Genomic DNA, 17,717 nt, shown 5'->3' with positions numbered 1-17,717 from the left:
GGTTTCAGTTCAGCCCAATTTTGGGAGGGGGGGAACCTACAAATGCCTCTTCTAACATCTGAGCAATCAGGGGTTTGATTCGGGCTGGTCAGGAACACGGCCCTTGGCTACAAAGGGGACCTGCCCCTCACTCCAGCCCCCAGTGTAGAGCCCTGGGCCCCAGGGTCTATTCTCTGCTGGCCACGGGGCTGGGAAGGGAAGGGGAAGGGAGGGCTACACAGGGGCCTTCTCCTCTCCCCTGCACGCACCCACTGTGCTCTGTAAACCCACCCCAAGACACCCATGCCAAGGGGCTGCTCCCGGCTCCCCAGACCCCTGACTCTGCTCTCCTCCCACAAGGGACAGGGGCCGGAGGGGGCGGAGGCAGCAGATCCCGGGCAGCCGGAAGCGCTGGGGAAGGTTAGCCAGGAGGAGTCGGCCTTACCTTGTACGCCAGGAGTCTGGGCCACGGTGCCCCACAGGCACAGGGCGATGCAGAGCCCTGGAAGGCAGAGACAGGGTGAGGCCCCATGGGCAGATGGTAACCGCCACTCAGCTGCACCCACCCCCAGCCACCCCAGTCCTGCCCATCCCGGGCCAATGGCCAGTCAGGGTCCTGCCGATGGTGGAATTAAAAATGCAGAAACCTGGTGCTCTGGGAAATCAGCCCCAGCTGGGATCCCTGGTCATATTTTTAACTGGTTCCAGTTGGGTACTGGGCTTTTGGCCACGGCAACTGAGTCTTCTATTGTGTGTATTAGCAACAAAGACCAGGAGCCCCCATTGTCAGCGCTGGATTTACACTTTGGGTGCCCCAGGCACAGGGGTTCGGTGAGCGTCCCTGTCCCCCCCGCTCCCCCCCGCCGGTTTGGAGCTTTGGGGGCCCCGCCACCCGGAGGCGGCCAGGAGCTGCAGGAGTCCCCTGCTGCCTGGAAGCTATTAACCGCCATCGGCAGCGAGGGTTCCCCACCACTTTTAACTTTTAGTTGCCGCCCAGCACCCCGTCCACCCACTGCCCAGCACCCCCCACCCCTCTGCCCAGAGCTGCCCCATGAACTCCCACTGAGACCCACTCTCCCAAGCCCTGCCCCCCGGCCCGCACTCACTGCCCGCCTGGGAGGTGACGCTGTCTGCCGGGCGGAGGGAGGAGCGCTCCAGCAGCAGGGCTGTGTGGGGCTGTCTCCCCATCAGCCGGCCCTGCCCCTTGCTGGGACCTGGGAGCGGCAAAATTTCAATTTTTAGGCACCCCATAAAATGCTGGTGCCCCCAGGCATGTGCCTCCTGTGCCTAATTGGAAATCCAGCCCTGCCCATTGTGCCGGGTGGCATCCAGAGCCCACCAAAATCAGGGCTCCCATTGTGCCAGGTGCTGCCCAGAGCGGACCGAGATCAGGGCCATGTCATGCTCGGTGCTGCACAGACACACAGTGAGCCAGTCTGTGACCCACAAGACTCATGGCAATAGGCAAAGGGAGGATAGGGAAACTGAGGCACAGCGAGGGGTAATAACTTACCCAAGGTCACCCAGTGCGTCCATGCAATGGACAAACCCACTTGGAAAGGGGAAGCACCGAGCAGGGGATGGGGCACAACACAGGCTGCGGTTGATCTGCTTTTCACTCAGGTATCGGCCCAGATCCGCCCCCTCCTGCTGGTGTTTATTTAGAGTCTGTTGCTCTGAGTCATTAACCACACGTGGGTATGCAGAACCTGATGCTAAAGGACCCGGGGCCGAGTGCCCGAGGTGCTGTGCAAAGGGGAAGCCCAGCGGGCTGGGGAACCCCATTGTGCTTTCCTAGGAAGGAAGCTAGAAAGGGGGCGCGGCTTTGAAATTCAGCTCCGGCCGATCTCCCCCGGGGAGACTCCATGGAGGACGAGGGAGCTGGGGAGGTGACGGCACCACAGGTCCCCTGGGAGCGAAGGCCGAGCCATTAATTCAGAGAGTCTAAGGCCAGGACGGGAGCAGGCTGATCCGGCCTCTCGCACTGCACGGGCCAGAGAATGACCCAGGGATTCCTGCATCCAGCCCGTAGCTGGGGATGGAGCTAGCGCAGAGCTGGAGAGGGGACAGCCCGTCTGTGCGACTCCACGTGATGGAGAAGCTGCCACGTCCCAGGGCAGTCGGCCCTGAGGGTGACGTCCCCTCCCCGTTAAAACACGAGCCGTCGTCCTGCCCTGAGAGGGGACGTGTTGGCTATTCGGGCTCTTTATAACAGGGGCAGCAGCAGGGCCTGTTCCCAGGCAGCCCCAGCCTTGCTGGGACACTCCCCACCCCACCCGGGGCGAAGGGCTTTGTCCCTTGGAGGCCTTTCTTCTGAGATGGGCCATTGGTGCAGGGGCAGAGCTAGGAATAGAACCCAGGAGTCCTGACGCCTACCCCTGCTCTAACCACTAGACCCCACTCCCCCCATCCCAGAGCTGGTTCGGAACCCAGAAGTCCTGATGCCCAGCTTGGAAGCAGGGCTAAACTCATTTCGTACGATGCCTGTCAGCAATTTTTAGTCTCCACCATCGTGGGCTAGACTGGAGCACAGGGGACCTGATCCTCAAGGCCAGTCCAGCCCCCCATCGCCTTCCCCTGCCCCCGTCGAACCTTTGTGTCCACAGAGCGGCACTGCACAGCCTCAGCCACTAGGGGGCGCCACAGCCTCACACCAAGGCCACAGCCCCAGGGTCCATGCTGGGCTGGGGCTGGTCCCTCAATTGTCCCCTGAATCCCCATAGTGCCTGAGCAGGATAGTTACCCACACGCCAGACACACGCATTGCACATGCTAGTGCTCACATGCACACACACTCCGGCATGCACACAAATGTGCAGATGTGCGCTCACGTCTGTGAACAAGTACCGATGTACATACCGGAGCGCCCACACTCACGCACAGGCACACACGTGTGCCGCACACTCATGCACGGGCACAGAGGTACAGACATGTATGTTCACACATACCAGCAGCCTGCTGCAGCATCAGATACAGGGACAAGGAGCCCCCAGGACCCTCCCTGCTGCTCAAACACCAGCCAGGCCGGAATGGAGGGAGAATCCTTCAAACCCTCCTGCCGGCGACGAGCTGCTGTGACTCTGCCCAGAGAGGAGTGATCGTGGGGCCCTGTCCCCTCTCCACCCTCCAGGGACATGGCCAGAATCTCCCATGTACGTACCCCCTGCTGGGTCAGCCCAGGACTGCAATAATAACACTCCAGCACTTTACCCAGGGCTTGCTGCTGCTGCTGCTCCTGGGGTCCCGTGTAGCCGGCAGGAGCCGGGGTATCGCGCCACCCCCAGGCTGCCCCCTCAGACGGCAACGGCCGGGCGGTGACCACTACCAGTGAGCGCCGTCCCCTCCCACCGCGCCGGGAAGCCGTGAATCACGGAGCAACCCCTCAACTCAGTCGGGGTCTGTAGCTGTGACCATAATACACCTAATGCACGAGAGGAAGTGACCTGACTCAATCTCAGCAGAAAGGCCACAGACGGGCTGCACCTAGAGACCCAACACCCAGGGCTGAAACAGTGGGGCAGGGGGGAAGGGGCAGGGGGAAAAGGGAGGGGGCAGTAGTTTGCTAGGCCAATGGGGCGAGGCTGTCACCCCAGCTGGGGGGCTGCCCCACGGAGCGAGATCGTGGGATCTGGGGGAAGAACCAAGGCCGGCTCTGTTGTGAAAACATCCGGGGGGTAACTAGGGGTTTTATCGGTTCCCTTTTCACGAGCCACTTATCTCCTGGCTACTTCCCCCCACTTCTCTGCAGGGCAGGACTCAAGCGGTGTCGAAAGCCCTGAGCCGTTAGGGGCGGCAGTGGGGCCGGTTGCTAACAGGGCTCGCTGAGGTCATCCTAGCTACAAGTGCTGAGCACAGAGCCTGTCCCACTAGGGAGCCTGGCCCTGCGACAGCTGTTGTGAGGGACCCTGGTGCTAGTGCCCGGGTGTGTGAGACACCCAGAGGCCGGGGATTGGTGCAAGGCTGACTCCCCCTTTGCTCTAACCACTAGGTATTAGTGTGTGGACAGGGGTTGAGTTAGGGGGAGCTGTGTCTCCTGTTAACTCACTAGGGAAGACAGGCTCTTAGACCTGGATTGGCCAATGAGATCCAAGCACGGGGGGTGGGGGGAATTCCCACTGGGGAATTTGGCCCCAAAACCTTTTACAAATCTGCCTCTTGGTGCCTTTGCCGGCACTTTGCATCCTGCCTGTTTCACGGCCTCTCCCCGCCCTCCGGCCCCAGCCTGTTCCTTATTCTGAGGTCGTGTCAGAAACCCAGCCCGCCCGTCAGTCTCCTCAGTGTTTGTGTGGATTTGTCGCTCAGCAACAGCAGAGAGGAAAAAACACACGTGAACGGGGACATTGCGGTTGTAAAACCACAACATTTGCCTGGGATGGAGGAGGGAGCTGAAAGGCAGCCTTTGAATTCCACTAGACGGCAGGTGTCCCCGGGAAAGGTTAAGATCTGTGTCCCTGCAGCGCCAGTCCAGAGCCCAGCTGGGGTCAATGGGCCAGGTTCCCGGGTGGGGTCAATCCGCATTGCTCCACTGGAGTCAGTGGGGTCACTGTACATCTGCTGGGGACCTGACCCCACTGCCTCATTTTTAACCCTGGGATCATAGGGAGGAGCCATTCCATTTTACTAGTAACATCAGGGCATAATGCTGGCTGGAGGCAGCACCGCCTAGCAGCTCGGCCACAAGCCTAGGAGTCAGGACACCTAGGTTCTAGTCCCACCTCTGCCACTGGCTTGTTGGGTGACCTTGGGCAAGTCACTTCCCCGCTCTGTGCCTCAGTTTCCCCTCCCACACATCATCAATGTCTATTGTGAGCGCTTCAAGGCAGGGGCTGTCTCTCTTAGGTGTCTGTGCAGCACCCACCACATTTGGGACTCCTAGATCTTGGGCAGGGTCTGTGCAGCACCCATGACAATAGGGGCCTCTGATCTTGGGTGGGGTCTCTGAGTTTCTGTAATCTAAGTACTAAGAGTGTGATAGCCAAACCAGACACTGGTCAGTAGAACAGTGTGAATCCACTGGCATAACTGGAGCGACTCTGGATTAGGTGGAGGGGCAATAAGAAGAGGATCGGGCCAGGGGCTCCCACCGATAACAACGGAGACCTGCCCCACCCCCGCTTTCCTTCCCACCGAGCAGAATGCCAGGCGCTGGACATGTGGGCAGAGCTAGATGCCGGCTGACAAAATCCTCCCCGGTCTCCTATTAATACTCAGGCCCCTGAAATAAAGAAGGCAGCTGGGGGCAGGAAATATCCCCGGCTGGGGGCAGAGGAGACGGGGGACAGGGAGCCAGGGCTCCATTGTGGAATGGGGCCAAGCGGAGACACCGGGGGTGGATTGGAGTCAGAGCGGCAGCAGGCTGGGAGCGCTGGCCTGTGCGATTCGCTTCCTGCCCAGGCCCCGTTAGTCACCAGGAGAAACGTTCCCAACAGGGTCAGTGCCTGGTGCTCAGCGGTTATTGAGACGGGGGCCTTGTGCCCCAGTGACCTCAGCCCTGGGAGGGCCGGGAGGGCAGAGCCCCAGCCGCTGGGAGCAGGGTTAGAGCACACGGCACAGATCGGGCTCTGGGGCGGAGCCTCAGCTGCTGGAACCGGGGTAAGTGCATTGAAGTCGATGGAAGCTGTGGGGTCCGGCCTCACTGACTCCCAAGGAGCGACGGCCAGTTTACACCAGCTGGGATCTGGCCTCACCGGAGTGACACCTCTGTAAGGGAGAAACGTCTTTCATCTGCTCGCTCAGCCAGATCCTGGCCCTGGTGTAACCTCCTCCCCCAGTGCAGCCATTTACCCCAGATGGATTGGGCAGCACTTTCAAACCCAGTCCCCTCCCCAAGCTGGGGAAAGCCCCCAGGAGTCAGCCCCAACCCCAACTCCTCCACCCAGGGCCGGCTTTAGGAAGTGCGGGGCCCAATACGAACATTTTCGGCGGGGCCCCAGCAGAGATGACTAAAAAAAACCAAAACATGTAAAAAAAAGCCTTTAATTTCTTAGCAACCTGTTCCCTATAAAAAGTTCTGACTTAAGGGATGTGCCACAATATGTATTTTTTTGTACCAATAGGGTTACCATACTCCATATTTTCCCAGGTGGAATTTTTAAATTTTAAATTTTAAAAATTCCTCCCGGATGGCAATTTAAGAACCAAAAAGCCGAACATGTCCCGGAAAATACGGCTGTATGTTAACCCGACCTAAAGTTCTTTTTTAAAAAGATGGGCCTGAACTAGAACTGAGCTCCATTTCACATGTGTGGGTCCACGCCACTCCCTGGGGGTGTGCTAGGGTGACCAGATGTCCCGATTTTATAGGGACAGTCCCAATTTTTGGGTCTTTTTCTTATATAGGATCTTATTACCTCCCACCCCCGTCCTGATTTTTCACACTTGCTGTCTGGTCACCTTAGGGTGTGCACATGTGTGGGTCCCAGCTGCTCCCTGCCCCCCCTCATTGAAGCAGGTGTGCTGGGAGCCCCAGGCCCTTTATATTGCCCCCTGGGGAAGCCGGGCCACCCTGGGACAGCGCACCGGCTCTTGCCAGTACACCGTACTGGGGCTTGGGCGCAGGGCCCTCTTAGGGGCGGAGCCCGATTCAGGGGAATTGGCTGAATCGGCCTAAAGCCGGCCCTGCCTCCACCCACCAGCCCACACACGTGCAGCTCACAGGCTGGCAACGTGCCCAGCGAGGTGCTGTTTGGCCGGGACACGGGAGCTCCGGACCAGCCCCACCACTCTCAGGAGGGTCAGGGGGGAAACCCTGAGCTGGGCGGGTGACGCAGAGTGAAAGCCAGTGTCATCCTGCCCAGGGAACACCCCAGGGCAATCCCCTGCCCCCCCTCCCCGGAGTGCTGGCCCGTGGGAGGCAACAGCTTCCCCCAGCCCCACTGGTCCCACATTCCCAGCCACACACCAAGCAGAGACTCCCCCAGCCCGGCCCGGCGGGAAAGAGCAGATCTGAGTGCCCCCCTCCATGCACCCGGCCTGGGAGGGGGCGGCAGCAGAACCCCTGGCTCCCAGCCCCCCTGTTCTAACCGCTACACCACACTGCCCTCCCAGAGCTGGGGCTAGAACCCAGGAGTCCTGGCTCTCCCCCACCCACCGGACACCAGTCCCCTCTCGAAGGGGACACTTCCACCCCTCTTCTTGGAATCAGCCCCTGATGTTCTGGGCAAGTCCCCAGCTGGTGTAAACTGGTCTAGCCCTATTGAGCTCAGTGGAAGGAGGCTGATTCACACCAGCCGGGCTCTGGCCCCCCTGTGCTTTCCTCTGCCCTGGGTAGTTTCTAGGAATCGCTGTCACCTCAGCATCTCGCTGCTACTGAGTAACCCTGCGGGCAGGGGCGGCTCTACGTTTTTGGCCGCCCCAAGCAGTCATGCGCGGGAGGCGCCCCGGAGCCGCGGGAGCAGCGGACCTCCCGCGGGCATGACTGCAGAGGGACCGCTGGTCCCGCGTGGCTCGGCTGGACCTCCCGCGGCTGCGGACGGTTCGCGGGTCCGGCGGCTCCGCTTGAGCTGCCGCAGTCATGCCTGCGGGAGGTCCAGCCGAGCCGCGGGACGAGTGCCCCCTCCGCAGTCATGCCTGCGGCAGGTCCAGTCGTCCCGGGGCTCCGGTGCACCTCCCGCAGGCATGACTGCGGCAGGTCCGCCGGCCCAGCCTGCCGCCCCCCCCGGCCGCAGGGGACGCCCCCTAGATTTTGCCGCCCTAGGCACCAGCTTGTTTTGCTGGTGCCTAGAGCCGCCCCTGCCTGCGGGGACCTGGAGAATTGCCCCCCCCCCTCCTTGATACTGTATCTGCATTTCTGCCCAGCCCCCGCATCTCACAACGGAGGCCTGATCCCCCAGCTGGGCCTGATCCACCACTGATCTGCTCCTTGCATCATCAATTCCACCAGCACCAAGTGGGGGGGGCGGTGCCTGCGCTGCTGCCATGGTGACCTGGGAGAATTTACCCCCCCACACATGCTGGCTCATGCTCACTCTGCCCATGTGCCAGCCCTGGCACAAGACGAGGGGGTCTTGGGGGGGATGAGGAGAGGTTACGGGACCCGTCATTTCTCAGACCTCTCACCATTTCCCCACAACTCAGCACCCGCCTTTCAGTTTTGTTCTTGATTTCGAAATCAGACGCGCAACTCCTCACCCGGCAAAACAGAGCCTGCTTCCCCACCTGCCAGGTTAACTCATCCGCCAACTCCCCCCGCAAGATATGAGGTGTCCCTCTCCCAACCTCCAGCCCCTGAGATACAACCAATCCCCACCCCAACCCCCAGCCAGCCATTTCTTCCAAAGCTCCGGGTCCCGATACAGGAGACAAAGGACATCACGGTGCTGCCGACACTTGTGATTTTACCATCGGCCTAGTGACAATTGTTGCTTTTCTTAAAGCCCCAGCTTCTGGGCTCCTGGGATTGTGAAGATCTGGGCTCTCATTAAAAGCAAGATTCTAACCCTCCGGATGGCAGAGTGGAGCTCAGAAATGTGACACCCCCCAGAGGGCTACGAGACCACAAGGAACCCAACATTGCGATCTCACTATCTTCTTCAAGCCACTCGGGATTTTTGAGGGCCTGTCTCAATGCTTCAAGGCTTGGGGCAGCAAGGTTGGAGTTAGTATTACGTGTATTATGGTAGCGCTTAGCCTGGGACAAGTCCCCACTGTACCAGAACTACGGGCCCTGGCAAAGAGGAGACAGGCCAAGGAGGAATCTGCCGACAGATCCCGGCAGCTCAGTTCCCACCCAGGCCCGTAGCTCAGGACACTGGTGAGACTAGACACGTTCGCTCCGTCAGTTCTCGCGTTACAGCCCTGCCAGCCAAGGGGCGATGGGGAGAGATGCTGCCAGGCCAAGGCCGACACCCAGACACGAGCGCTGCCGGCCCCTCCCTGACAGCGCGTTGGCGGCACTTCGGCCCCATCCAGCCCTAAAGCGCCTCATGGGCATTCACAGCGCGCACGGCCCCACTGCTGAGAAAGAGCTGCCACCAGCCCCATTTTACAGCTGGGAAAACTGAGGCACTGAGAGACAACTCACCCACTGTCTCAGAGCAAATGGCAGCTGGGAAGAGAACCCAGGAGTCCTGGCTCCCAGCTCCCTTCTCTAACCACTAGACCCCACTCCCCTTCCAGAGCCAGGAACAGGAGTCTTTGGCTCTTTGCTCCATATTATCATTGGCTCTTTGCTCCATATTATCTCCCCGCACGACATTTTATGAAGCCAGGAAATCAAATGTAAAAAAACAAAGCCACTGATCTAACAAACGGCTGTCATGCAACTCCACCATCACAGACACAGCTGGTATTTATTAGCCATACTGCTGTGGCACCAAGGCCCCATTGTGCCAAGCTTGGCACCTACAAGCCTTGGCATTGAAACCCGATGGCCCAAACAGACAAGGCAAGTGAAGGACCATTTGCCCCATTTTACTGCTGTGGAAACTGAGGCACAGAGTGATTCAGTGCCAGAGCTGAGAACTGAAGCTGGATTTTCCCTGTGCCAGTGTAGCCCCTGAACCACTCGGGCACCTGTGCCACAGAGCTGCTGCCAGCCGGGCTGTGCCACACAGATCTCAGGAGGCATCAAAGATAACAGCAGCTACAGGAGCTCAAACTACCCCTGGATCCAATCCTGAGCCCATCGCACCAGCAGGACAGCGCCTGCCTCCAAAGGGAGCTGAGTTGGAACATGCAGTGCAGGATCCAGCCCCCAGCTGGGGACTCACCTGCCAAACTTGGGCACCTAAAAGCTGGCACCTAAATCCATATCAAGGCTCCTAAAATAGCTGGCCTGGCTGGCTGGTTATGCCCAGATTCTGCAGGATCTGGGAATGCTCGTTATTAAGTGAATTACGGCATCAGCCCTGACCAAAATTGAGGCCCTATTGTGCCAGGGGCTGCACAGACCCCAGCCAAGATTGGGGTCCCCATCGCAAAAGGTGCGGCACTGACCCACAGCGAGAGACAGCCCCTGCCCCAAAGGGCTCCCAGTCTCAACTGACAAAAGACAAGTGGGGAAACTGAGGCACGGAGCAGGGAAGCGACTTGCCAAATCAGTGGAAAGAACCCAGGTGTTCTGACTCCCACCCCGACACTCTGTTGACTAGACGGTGCTGCCTGCCTACAAATCACAGCCCCTTTGTAAGTCAGGCTTCTCATTTCAGGAGCCTAAATCTGGATTGAAAAGCAGATGCCCCAAAGCTCTGGGAAGGTGGGTGGGCACAGACCCAGGGCAGCACTGATGTCTCCCTCTCCCTCCCTCCTTCCCCAGAGGGCGGCTGGACTGGCAGAGCCAAGCAGGGCAGGGAATGCTCCATTTTATTAATTACTTGGCACAACATGGACAGAAATATTTCTGAAAATGAGGCTTCTCTGATGGCGTCACAGGCATGGCACCCCCCGCAGGACATAGGAGGCACAGAGGAGTGGGGCACTGAGCACCCAACAGGATCCAGCCCTTTCTATAGCCAGCCACTTAGACAAGAACTCTTGGCCAACACCCCTCCCCCAGCTGTGGGGATAGAACCCAGGATTCCAGGCCCAGCCGCCCCTGCTCTAGCCACTAGACCACACTCCCCTCCCACTGCTGGGATAGAACCTAGGTTTGCTTTTAGCCCTGAAGGCATCTAAAGCCAGGCAAATGCTCCTTTAAGTGAAAGACATAAGAACATAAGAACAGCCCTGCTGGGTCAGACCAAAGATTCATCTAGCCCAGTGTCCTGTCTGCTGACAGTGGCCAGTGCCAGGTGCCCCAGAGGGAATGAACAGAACAGGTTATCACCAAGGGATCCATCCCTTGTCGCTCATTCCCAGCTTCTGGCAAACGGAGCCAAGGGACACCATCCCTGCCCATCCTGGCTAATAGCCATTGATGGACCTATCCTATATGAATTTATCTAGTTCTCTTTTGAACCCTCTTATGGTCTTGGCCTTCACAACATCCTCTGGCAAGGAGTTCCACAGGTTGACTGTGCGTTCTGTGAAGAAATACTTCCTGTTGTTTGTTTTCAACCTGCTGACTATTCATTTCATTTGGTGACCCCTAGTTCTTGTGTTATGAGAAGTAGTAAACAACACGTCCTTATCTACTTTCTCCACACCAGTCATGATTTTATAGACCTCAATCATATCTCCCCTTAGCCGTCTCTTTTCCAAGCAGAAAAGTCCCAGTCTTATTAATCTCTCCTCATATGGAAGCTGAAGACTTCGAAGACCCTAAAGCAAAGGACCTTGACCCACATTCCAACCCGCCCCCTCCCCATCCAGCCTCCTCTGAACCCCGGGGCACCAGGCACCCAGCTCCTGATGCTGCAGCTCCCAGCTCCGAGGTGGATCCCAGCACCACCCACAGCCCAAAGGGGGTGCAACTGCGGATGCATCAGTGGCCGGTGGGGGTGGGGAAGGTGACCCTGGAACTTCCCCTGCCCCCAAAGATCAGATCAAGTCTGGATGAAGCTTGGAAGGGGAGTTGACTGGACCCAGGATGACCAGGGACCAGAATAGCTGGTAAGGGGGGTGTGCTGACACTGGGATGTGCTGACACTGGGATGTGTGCACCTGGGATGTGCTGACACTGCAGGCCAAGGGTAGACATGGCCTTGTCTCCAGTGGGGACAGGACAGCCGCAGAGGCAGGCAGAGCCAGGACACATGCAGGCAATTGCATCCAGCCTTCTGCACTGTCATCAACCACTCAGGACTCGTCTGAACAGCCCACAGACATCACCAGCACACACACACCCCTGCTCTGATAGTGCCTCATACCCAACGATTCCCCACTGGAGGAAATGCAAAGCCTGATCACCCCAAAAGGCTTTCAAACCTGGTCCCTGGGCCTCTCCATCCTTGGTGTAAAGTCCACCCCGGACAGCACAGTTTACAAACCCGGGGGAATCAGTTTACAAACCCTGCTTCTGCAGCCTGAGGGAACAGGGTCTAGTAGTTAGAGCGGGGGGTGGGGGGGCTGGTTGTCAGGACACCTGGGTTCTATTCCCAGCAGGGAGAGGGGAGTGGGGTCTAGTAGTTAGAGCTGGAGGGTTGGAAGCCAGGACTCCTGGGTTCACTTCCCAGCACCAGAACCATCTTGCCAGGAGCCTGGAGAAACCACCTGGCTTCTCTGTCAAAGAAGGATCATCTCTCTCTGGAGTACAAGCCAGGATGGGACAACCTGTGACACACACACACCCATAACCCGCTGCTCCCCAGGGTGTCAGAGAGGAGCCCAGCCCAGCCGGACAAATAGCACAATCCTCTAGTGCCCGGGACAGCCCAGCAGATCCCTGCCCCGCCAGAGACAAGTGTCCTGGTCCCATTCACACCAGCACGGGATCCTGGAGTCACTCCCCTGGAGTCACACAAGGGGAAAGTTGTAGGAGCAGAATCGGGCCCAGTTGCTCCAGATTTCCACCGGAGGAGGGGGAGAATCAGCCCCCGGCGGCGCTGGCTGGGCCCGATCCTGCCCTCACTCGGTCAAGACACTGTAAAGGCAGAGGGTGTAAATGAGCGTCACTCCCCGGGAGTCCAGGCAGCAAAACACACCAGCCGGGGACCCGGCCCCGGGGATTCACACCACAGTAAGTGGCGTCAGAATCGGGCCCACCCCCCACGGACCCCAGGTCGGACTCGGGGCCCAGTCCGCGGGGATCCCAGCTCTACCGGGGGCCGGAGCCCACCAGCAGCTACGGCGGAGCGACTCCGGAGTCACTTCCGAGGAACCGAGCTCCGCAACGCGCGCGGGGAGCAGCAGCCCGGGCCGAGCACATGGTGCAGCCGGGCGGCGGGGCCGGGGTCGGGGGCTCACCGAGGGGCAGCAGGCGGCGAGCCGGGTCCATGCTGCGGGGCGAGGGAGTCCAGCGAGCGGCGCGCACCGAGCTGCAGCCAGAGGGCAGCGCCCCCGAGCCAGGGCCGGCTCCATGGGGGGCGGGGGGCCCCGCCCAGGAAGGGTGGGACGGGGGAAGGGGAGGGCCGTGTGTGGGGAGATGGGACGGGGAGAGCTCGGGGGAGCCGTGGGGGTGTCAGAAAAGGGCCCAGCTGACAGGCAGCTGCGGGCAATATTTTAACCAGGGGCTCCCACTAAATGACAGACCCCGGTCTGGGCTGAGCCCCCATCCCAGGGGGGCTCGTGGGGGCAGGACATGGGTTCGGTTCCCGTTTACACAGCTGCTCCCGACCAGGCAGCCACATGGGGCAATCGGGGCGCCCCGGGGGCTGCTACAGTGGGTGTCTGCCCAAGTCCCGAGCTGCAGAGTGGGGGCAGAAGGAGCCCCCCTTCCTGGGGTTAGCAATGGGGGAGACCAGGGGGAGAGGTGCCCGGATAACACCTGAAGACGGGATGGAGCAGGGGGCTGGATGGGTGTGGATGGAGGCTGGATAGATTGATGGAGGGGGGGAGGGGTGTGGCTGGAGGGAGGTGGGGAAGGCGGGGTGGGGTGAGTGAGTGGATGGAGGGGTGTGTGGCGGATTGAGGGAGGTTGGCTGGGAGGGAGGGGTCCGGTGTCTATGGGGATATCTGCCTTGGAGACCAACGTGCTGGGCTCCCACCCGCTCTGACACACACAGACACTGCTCTAAACTCCCCAGGCCCCGGACTCCTTCTCTGGACCAGAGACGCCCCGACCCCTGGACGCTTCCCCTGAGATGGCCCCAGGAATGACCCAGCAGGGCCCGTACCAGCCCGGCCCCCAGCCCCAAGCTTATCTCCACCCCAAGCCACCTCTGCTCCTGTCTGTGCCCCCCCCATACACCCCTGTTGTCCCCTCTCGTGCCTCCTGGAACGCAGCCCCAGCACGGTGCGGAGCCCAGATTAGCAGGGCCGGGCAGCCGGGGGCTGCTTTTCCCCTTGGAGCCCAACAGCTGAAGAGCTGCCGACATTCCAGCCCAGCTGGGGCCAGATCCAAGTCCTGGGGCAGATCTGTGCTTGGCTGGGAGCTCACGTCCCGCACTCACCCCCACCATTACCTGTAAATCCCTTCAGCCTTGTGTTGTTAACCCGGGGAACTCCCTGCCACAGGAGAGAGGGGAAGACAAGAGCATCCCAGGGTTCAGATATTGGGCTGCGATACTGATACAGGGGCAATGTGGCCATCCAGTGTGATGCTATTCAGGAGGAGGGAGAGATGGTAAGGAAAGGAATAGAACCCACGAGTCCTGATGCCAAGATCCCCCTGCTCTAACCACTAGACACCACTTCCTTCCTCAAACTGCAGCTAGAACGCAGGAGTCCTGACCTCCAGCCTGCTCTCACCCCATAGGCTGCCTCCTGCTTGACAGGGTCATGCCCTTTGGGATGTAGGGGGCAGTTCAGGTCAGGCTGCTGGGGACCCATGGCTGGAGTCCGGGGGATTGTGTTACCGTGGGGATATCCTGGCCACCCCTTGGGCAGGCACCAGAGATCTCATGGAAACATTGCCCCAGCAGAAACAGGAACCAGCGTGAGATCAGCTGGCGGGATGGGGGTGGGGGGAATGTCCAGCTGTGGGGCGCAGGGCTGGGATAGCAGGGGCCTGTGAGTCAGGACTGAGGGGCATCAGCAAAGTTGGGGGACAGGGCTGGAACAGACCCTCCATCAATACACCCCAACCCCTGGTACCCCCCAAGTGTACGCTGACCCCCCCACCAACAACTCAAATACACCCCATCTCCTGTGCCCCCCCAGCCCTCTCCCCACGGTATTGGGGGTCAGGCCCCAGCAGCAGGGCTCTCCCCAGCGTGAGGTTAGAGGCCGGGTGCCCGGGGCCCCGTCCAGTCGGGGGCAGGTTTCCTGATTGCGATTGTCATTCTGTGGAGTTCCTCAACCCCCTCCTGCCCCAGTCGGCCCCGGGGTTTTTCCATGGGCAGTTTCATGCCAAGGGGATCAGTTTCCCCCCGGCCGGCCTGGATTCCGGGGGGTGGGAATTGGCGCTGACCCTGCTGCTCCGGAACCAGGCAATTGAACCACAAACCAGCCCGGCCCCAGGGGTTCATGCTTCACTGGAGCGAGAGAGGCCGAGAGCAATGAGAGACGAGCGCCAAACGCTGCAGCTAGGCCCACGGGCTCGATCCTGAGATGGGCCCCCAGTGACTAGAGAGGAGAGAGGACGTGACCAGGCCAGTGGGGGCAGCACCCCAGCAGCACAGCGCCCCCTGGTGCCAGGCTGGGGTGTGTATGGGGGCAGGGCACAGACAGGACATTGGGGACAGCACCCCCAGCAGCACAGCGCCCCCTGGTGCCAGGCTGGGGTGTGTATGGGGGCAGGGCACAGCCGGGGCAGTGGGGGCAGCACCCCAGCAGCACAGCGCCCCCTGGTGCCAGGCTGGGGTGTATATGGGGGCAGGGCACAGCCAGGGCATTGGCGCCAGGCTGGGGATGCAGCTGGACATGTGCCCTGGCTCTCCTGGGATATCAGCTGTGTTGCCATAAGGAAACATCGGCGACGGCTCCCGAGCTGAACAATGGGCAGGAAAATCAGGAGCAGGAGAAGTGAAAGTGCCGACAAACCAGGGCCCCTCCTCACTCGTGGGCTCCTGCTGTTTTTCTGGGGAAGTGGCTGTCCTGGGCCGGCTGCATTGCAGGCACTCGGACACCCTGGCGCTGGCTCTGGGCCACACCACTATGGTGCTGGAGCGTGGGCCGGCTCCTTCCTCTGGTAGCCGTGCTCAGCCCGTGTCCATGGCACAGGGCTGGCTCCAGGGTTTTTGCTGTTTTAAGCAGTGGAACAACAACAACAAAAAAAGCTGCGAAAAACCCAGCGTGCCGCCCCCTCCCCTTAGCCGCCCGAAGCACCTGCTTGCTGAGCTGGTGCCTGGAGCCGGCCCTGCTATGCCACATTGGCAGCTCCCGTCCAGGTGCCGGGGGGTGGGCGAAACAGGGGATCCCACAAATGGGCCGGGAGGATGCAGTCTTGGGAAATCAGAGCCACAAATTGGATCTATCTACCCGTGCGGAGCAGGGTCTCATTTTGTCCAGCATCTTCAACATTTCTGGTGCAAATGACATAGGGGGTCTGCTGGGTTAGAAGGTGGGGGGGGGGGGCGAGTGTGCTGGTGTCAGGACTCCTGGGTTCTATTCCCAGCTCTGGAAGGAGAATGGGGTCAGAACCCAGGAGTCCTGACTGCTAGTCCCTCTGCTCTAACCTCTAGACACCACCCCAAATCATCCCTGTGATCAGCCCATTGTCCTGCCCCCTTATCCCCCAGCGAGATGCAGGGATGGCTCCAGCCCTGTCTGCTCCTTGGTGCAGATGGGAGGGAAGAGTTTGTTTTATTAAATAAACTGGGCGCCTAGTCCCCACCCCTCACTTCCATAGTGTGTGAACAACAACACAGCACGGGACAGCCCAGGCCGAGAGGCCAAAACTAGCCAGTGCTGCACATTTGGTGTTTGCTTTATCTGGGGGAAGATCTGTACCGGGGGTTAGTCATGATTTCTCTGTTGTTTGAGTCCTTATCACTACAGGCAGCTGTTACAGTTTCAACATACAGGGCACCAGAGTGCATCCCTGACAGACTCAAATGGGGCCAGTTCAGATCCAGGTAACTTCACGGATTATTTCTCTTTAATACTGTACATGTAGAAATGCCAGTCATGGACCAGCTCTGGGGGAGGAGTGGGGTCTAGTCGTTCTGCCTCACAGCCCCCTCCTGCCCTAACCACTAGACCCCACTCCCCTCCCAGCACTGGGAATGGAACACAGGAGTCCTGATTCCCAGCTCCCCCTGCTCTAACCACTAGATCCCGCTCCCTTCCCTGAGCCCCACAAAGAGGTTAAGGGACAACTTGATCACAGTGTAGAAGTACCTCTATGGGGAACAAAATATTGACCATGTGCTCGTCACTCTAGCAAAGCTGGAAGTTGAAGCTGGACACACTCAGACTGGAAATAAGGGGCACGTTTTTCACAGTGCAGGGAACGAAGCCTTGGAACAACGTACCAAGGGCCATGGTGGATTCTCCCTCGCTGGCTATTTTTAAATCAAGGCTGGATGTTTTTCTAGCAGATCTGCTCCAGTTCCCACAGGAATTAAGCCGGGGACGTCCTAGGGTCTGCGTTATGCAGGCGGTCGGATGGGATGGGATGATCACACTGGACCTGTCTGGACCTTGGGGAAGGGGGAGCCATAGAAACGGTGCTAGGTGCTGTACAACCCACACCCAGAAATCCAGCCGCCCATCGGCTGTAGATGAAAGGAAGGTGGAGGTTTGTGTCTCCTTGGTGCTGCATGTGGTCGTCACACCTCAGCCCCTCAGAGAATCACCAGCGCAGCTTCAAACCTGGCGATCCTGTAAAATCTGAACCACTGGGCTCTGTTCATTTGCCATCTGCCTCCCAGTCAGTTTACAGCCCAAACTGGGTCCTGCACAAAGCATCATGGGGGGTGCCCCACTTATCCCAGTGGTCAGAGCCTCTTCCAGGATGTGTGAGACCCAGGCTCTAATCTCCGCTCTGCCAGATGCAGCACAGGGCTCCCAAGCAAGCACCTTATGGGATATTCAGAGCTGGGGTGTTCTCACTCGCTCCTCTTGGAGCCGCTCTGCTCTGTAGAAATACTTAAATCCGCATTGGGGGAGGGGGACTGGACCCGAGCTAGCAAATAATTCTCAATCGCAGCCCAGCGTTTCCCAGAATGCACTGGGACAAACTCCAGCAGCCAGGAGGAGGCAGGTGGGAAAGGATGTTGTGTGGACACCTGCCTGCGTGTTGTTAGTGGGTCAGCTGAGAGAGTCACAGCCAGGGCACAAGGGCTGGACACAAACATGTCTACTGCAGAGCAATGGGC

At 59.5% G+C, this 17,717-nt stretch overlaps 1 protein-coding gene across 1 annotated transcript in view; it reads right to left on the bottom strand.

The window, feature by feature from the left end:
• LOC123353810 (adhesion G protein-coupled receptor E5-like) overlaps positions 1 to 12,890 on the bottom strand; it is a 29,576-nt gene extending 16,686 nt beyond the window's left edge. The window contains exons 1-3 of the mRNA XM_044995224.1: positions 12,763 to 12,890; positions 1,086 to 1,193; positions 425 to 481 (exon numbers count right to left, since the gene is read on the bottom strand). Coding sequence (XP_044851159.1) covers positions 425 to 481; positions 1,086 to 1,193; positions 12,763 to 12,793 — 196 coding nt within the window. The 5' untranslated portion in view covers positions 12,794 to 12,890. The remainder of the gene's footprint in view (positions 1 to 424; positions 482 to 1,085; positions 1,194 to 12,762) is intronic.
• Between the last annotated feature and the right edge of the window lie 4,827 nt (positions 12,891 to 17,717).

Source organism: Mauremys mutica, chromosome 20 (genome assembly GCF_020497125.1).
Source record: "Mauremys mutica isolate MM-2020 ecotype Southern chromosome 20, ASM2049712v1, whole genome shotgun sequence".
NCBI lineage: Eukaryota > Metazoa > Chordata > Testudines > Geoemydidae > Mauremys > Mauremys mutica.
This window is presented reverse-complemented; position numbering and strand designations above follow the sequence as displayed.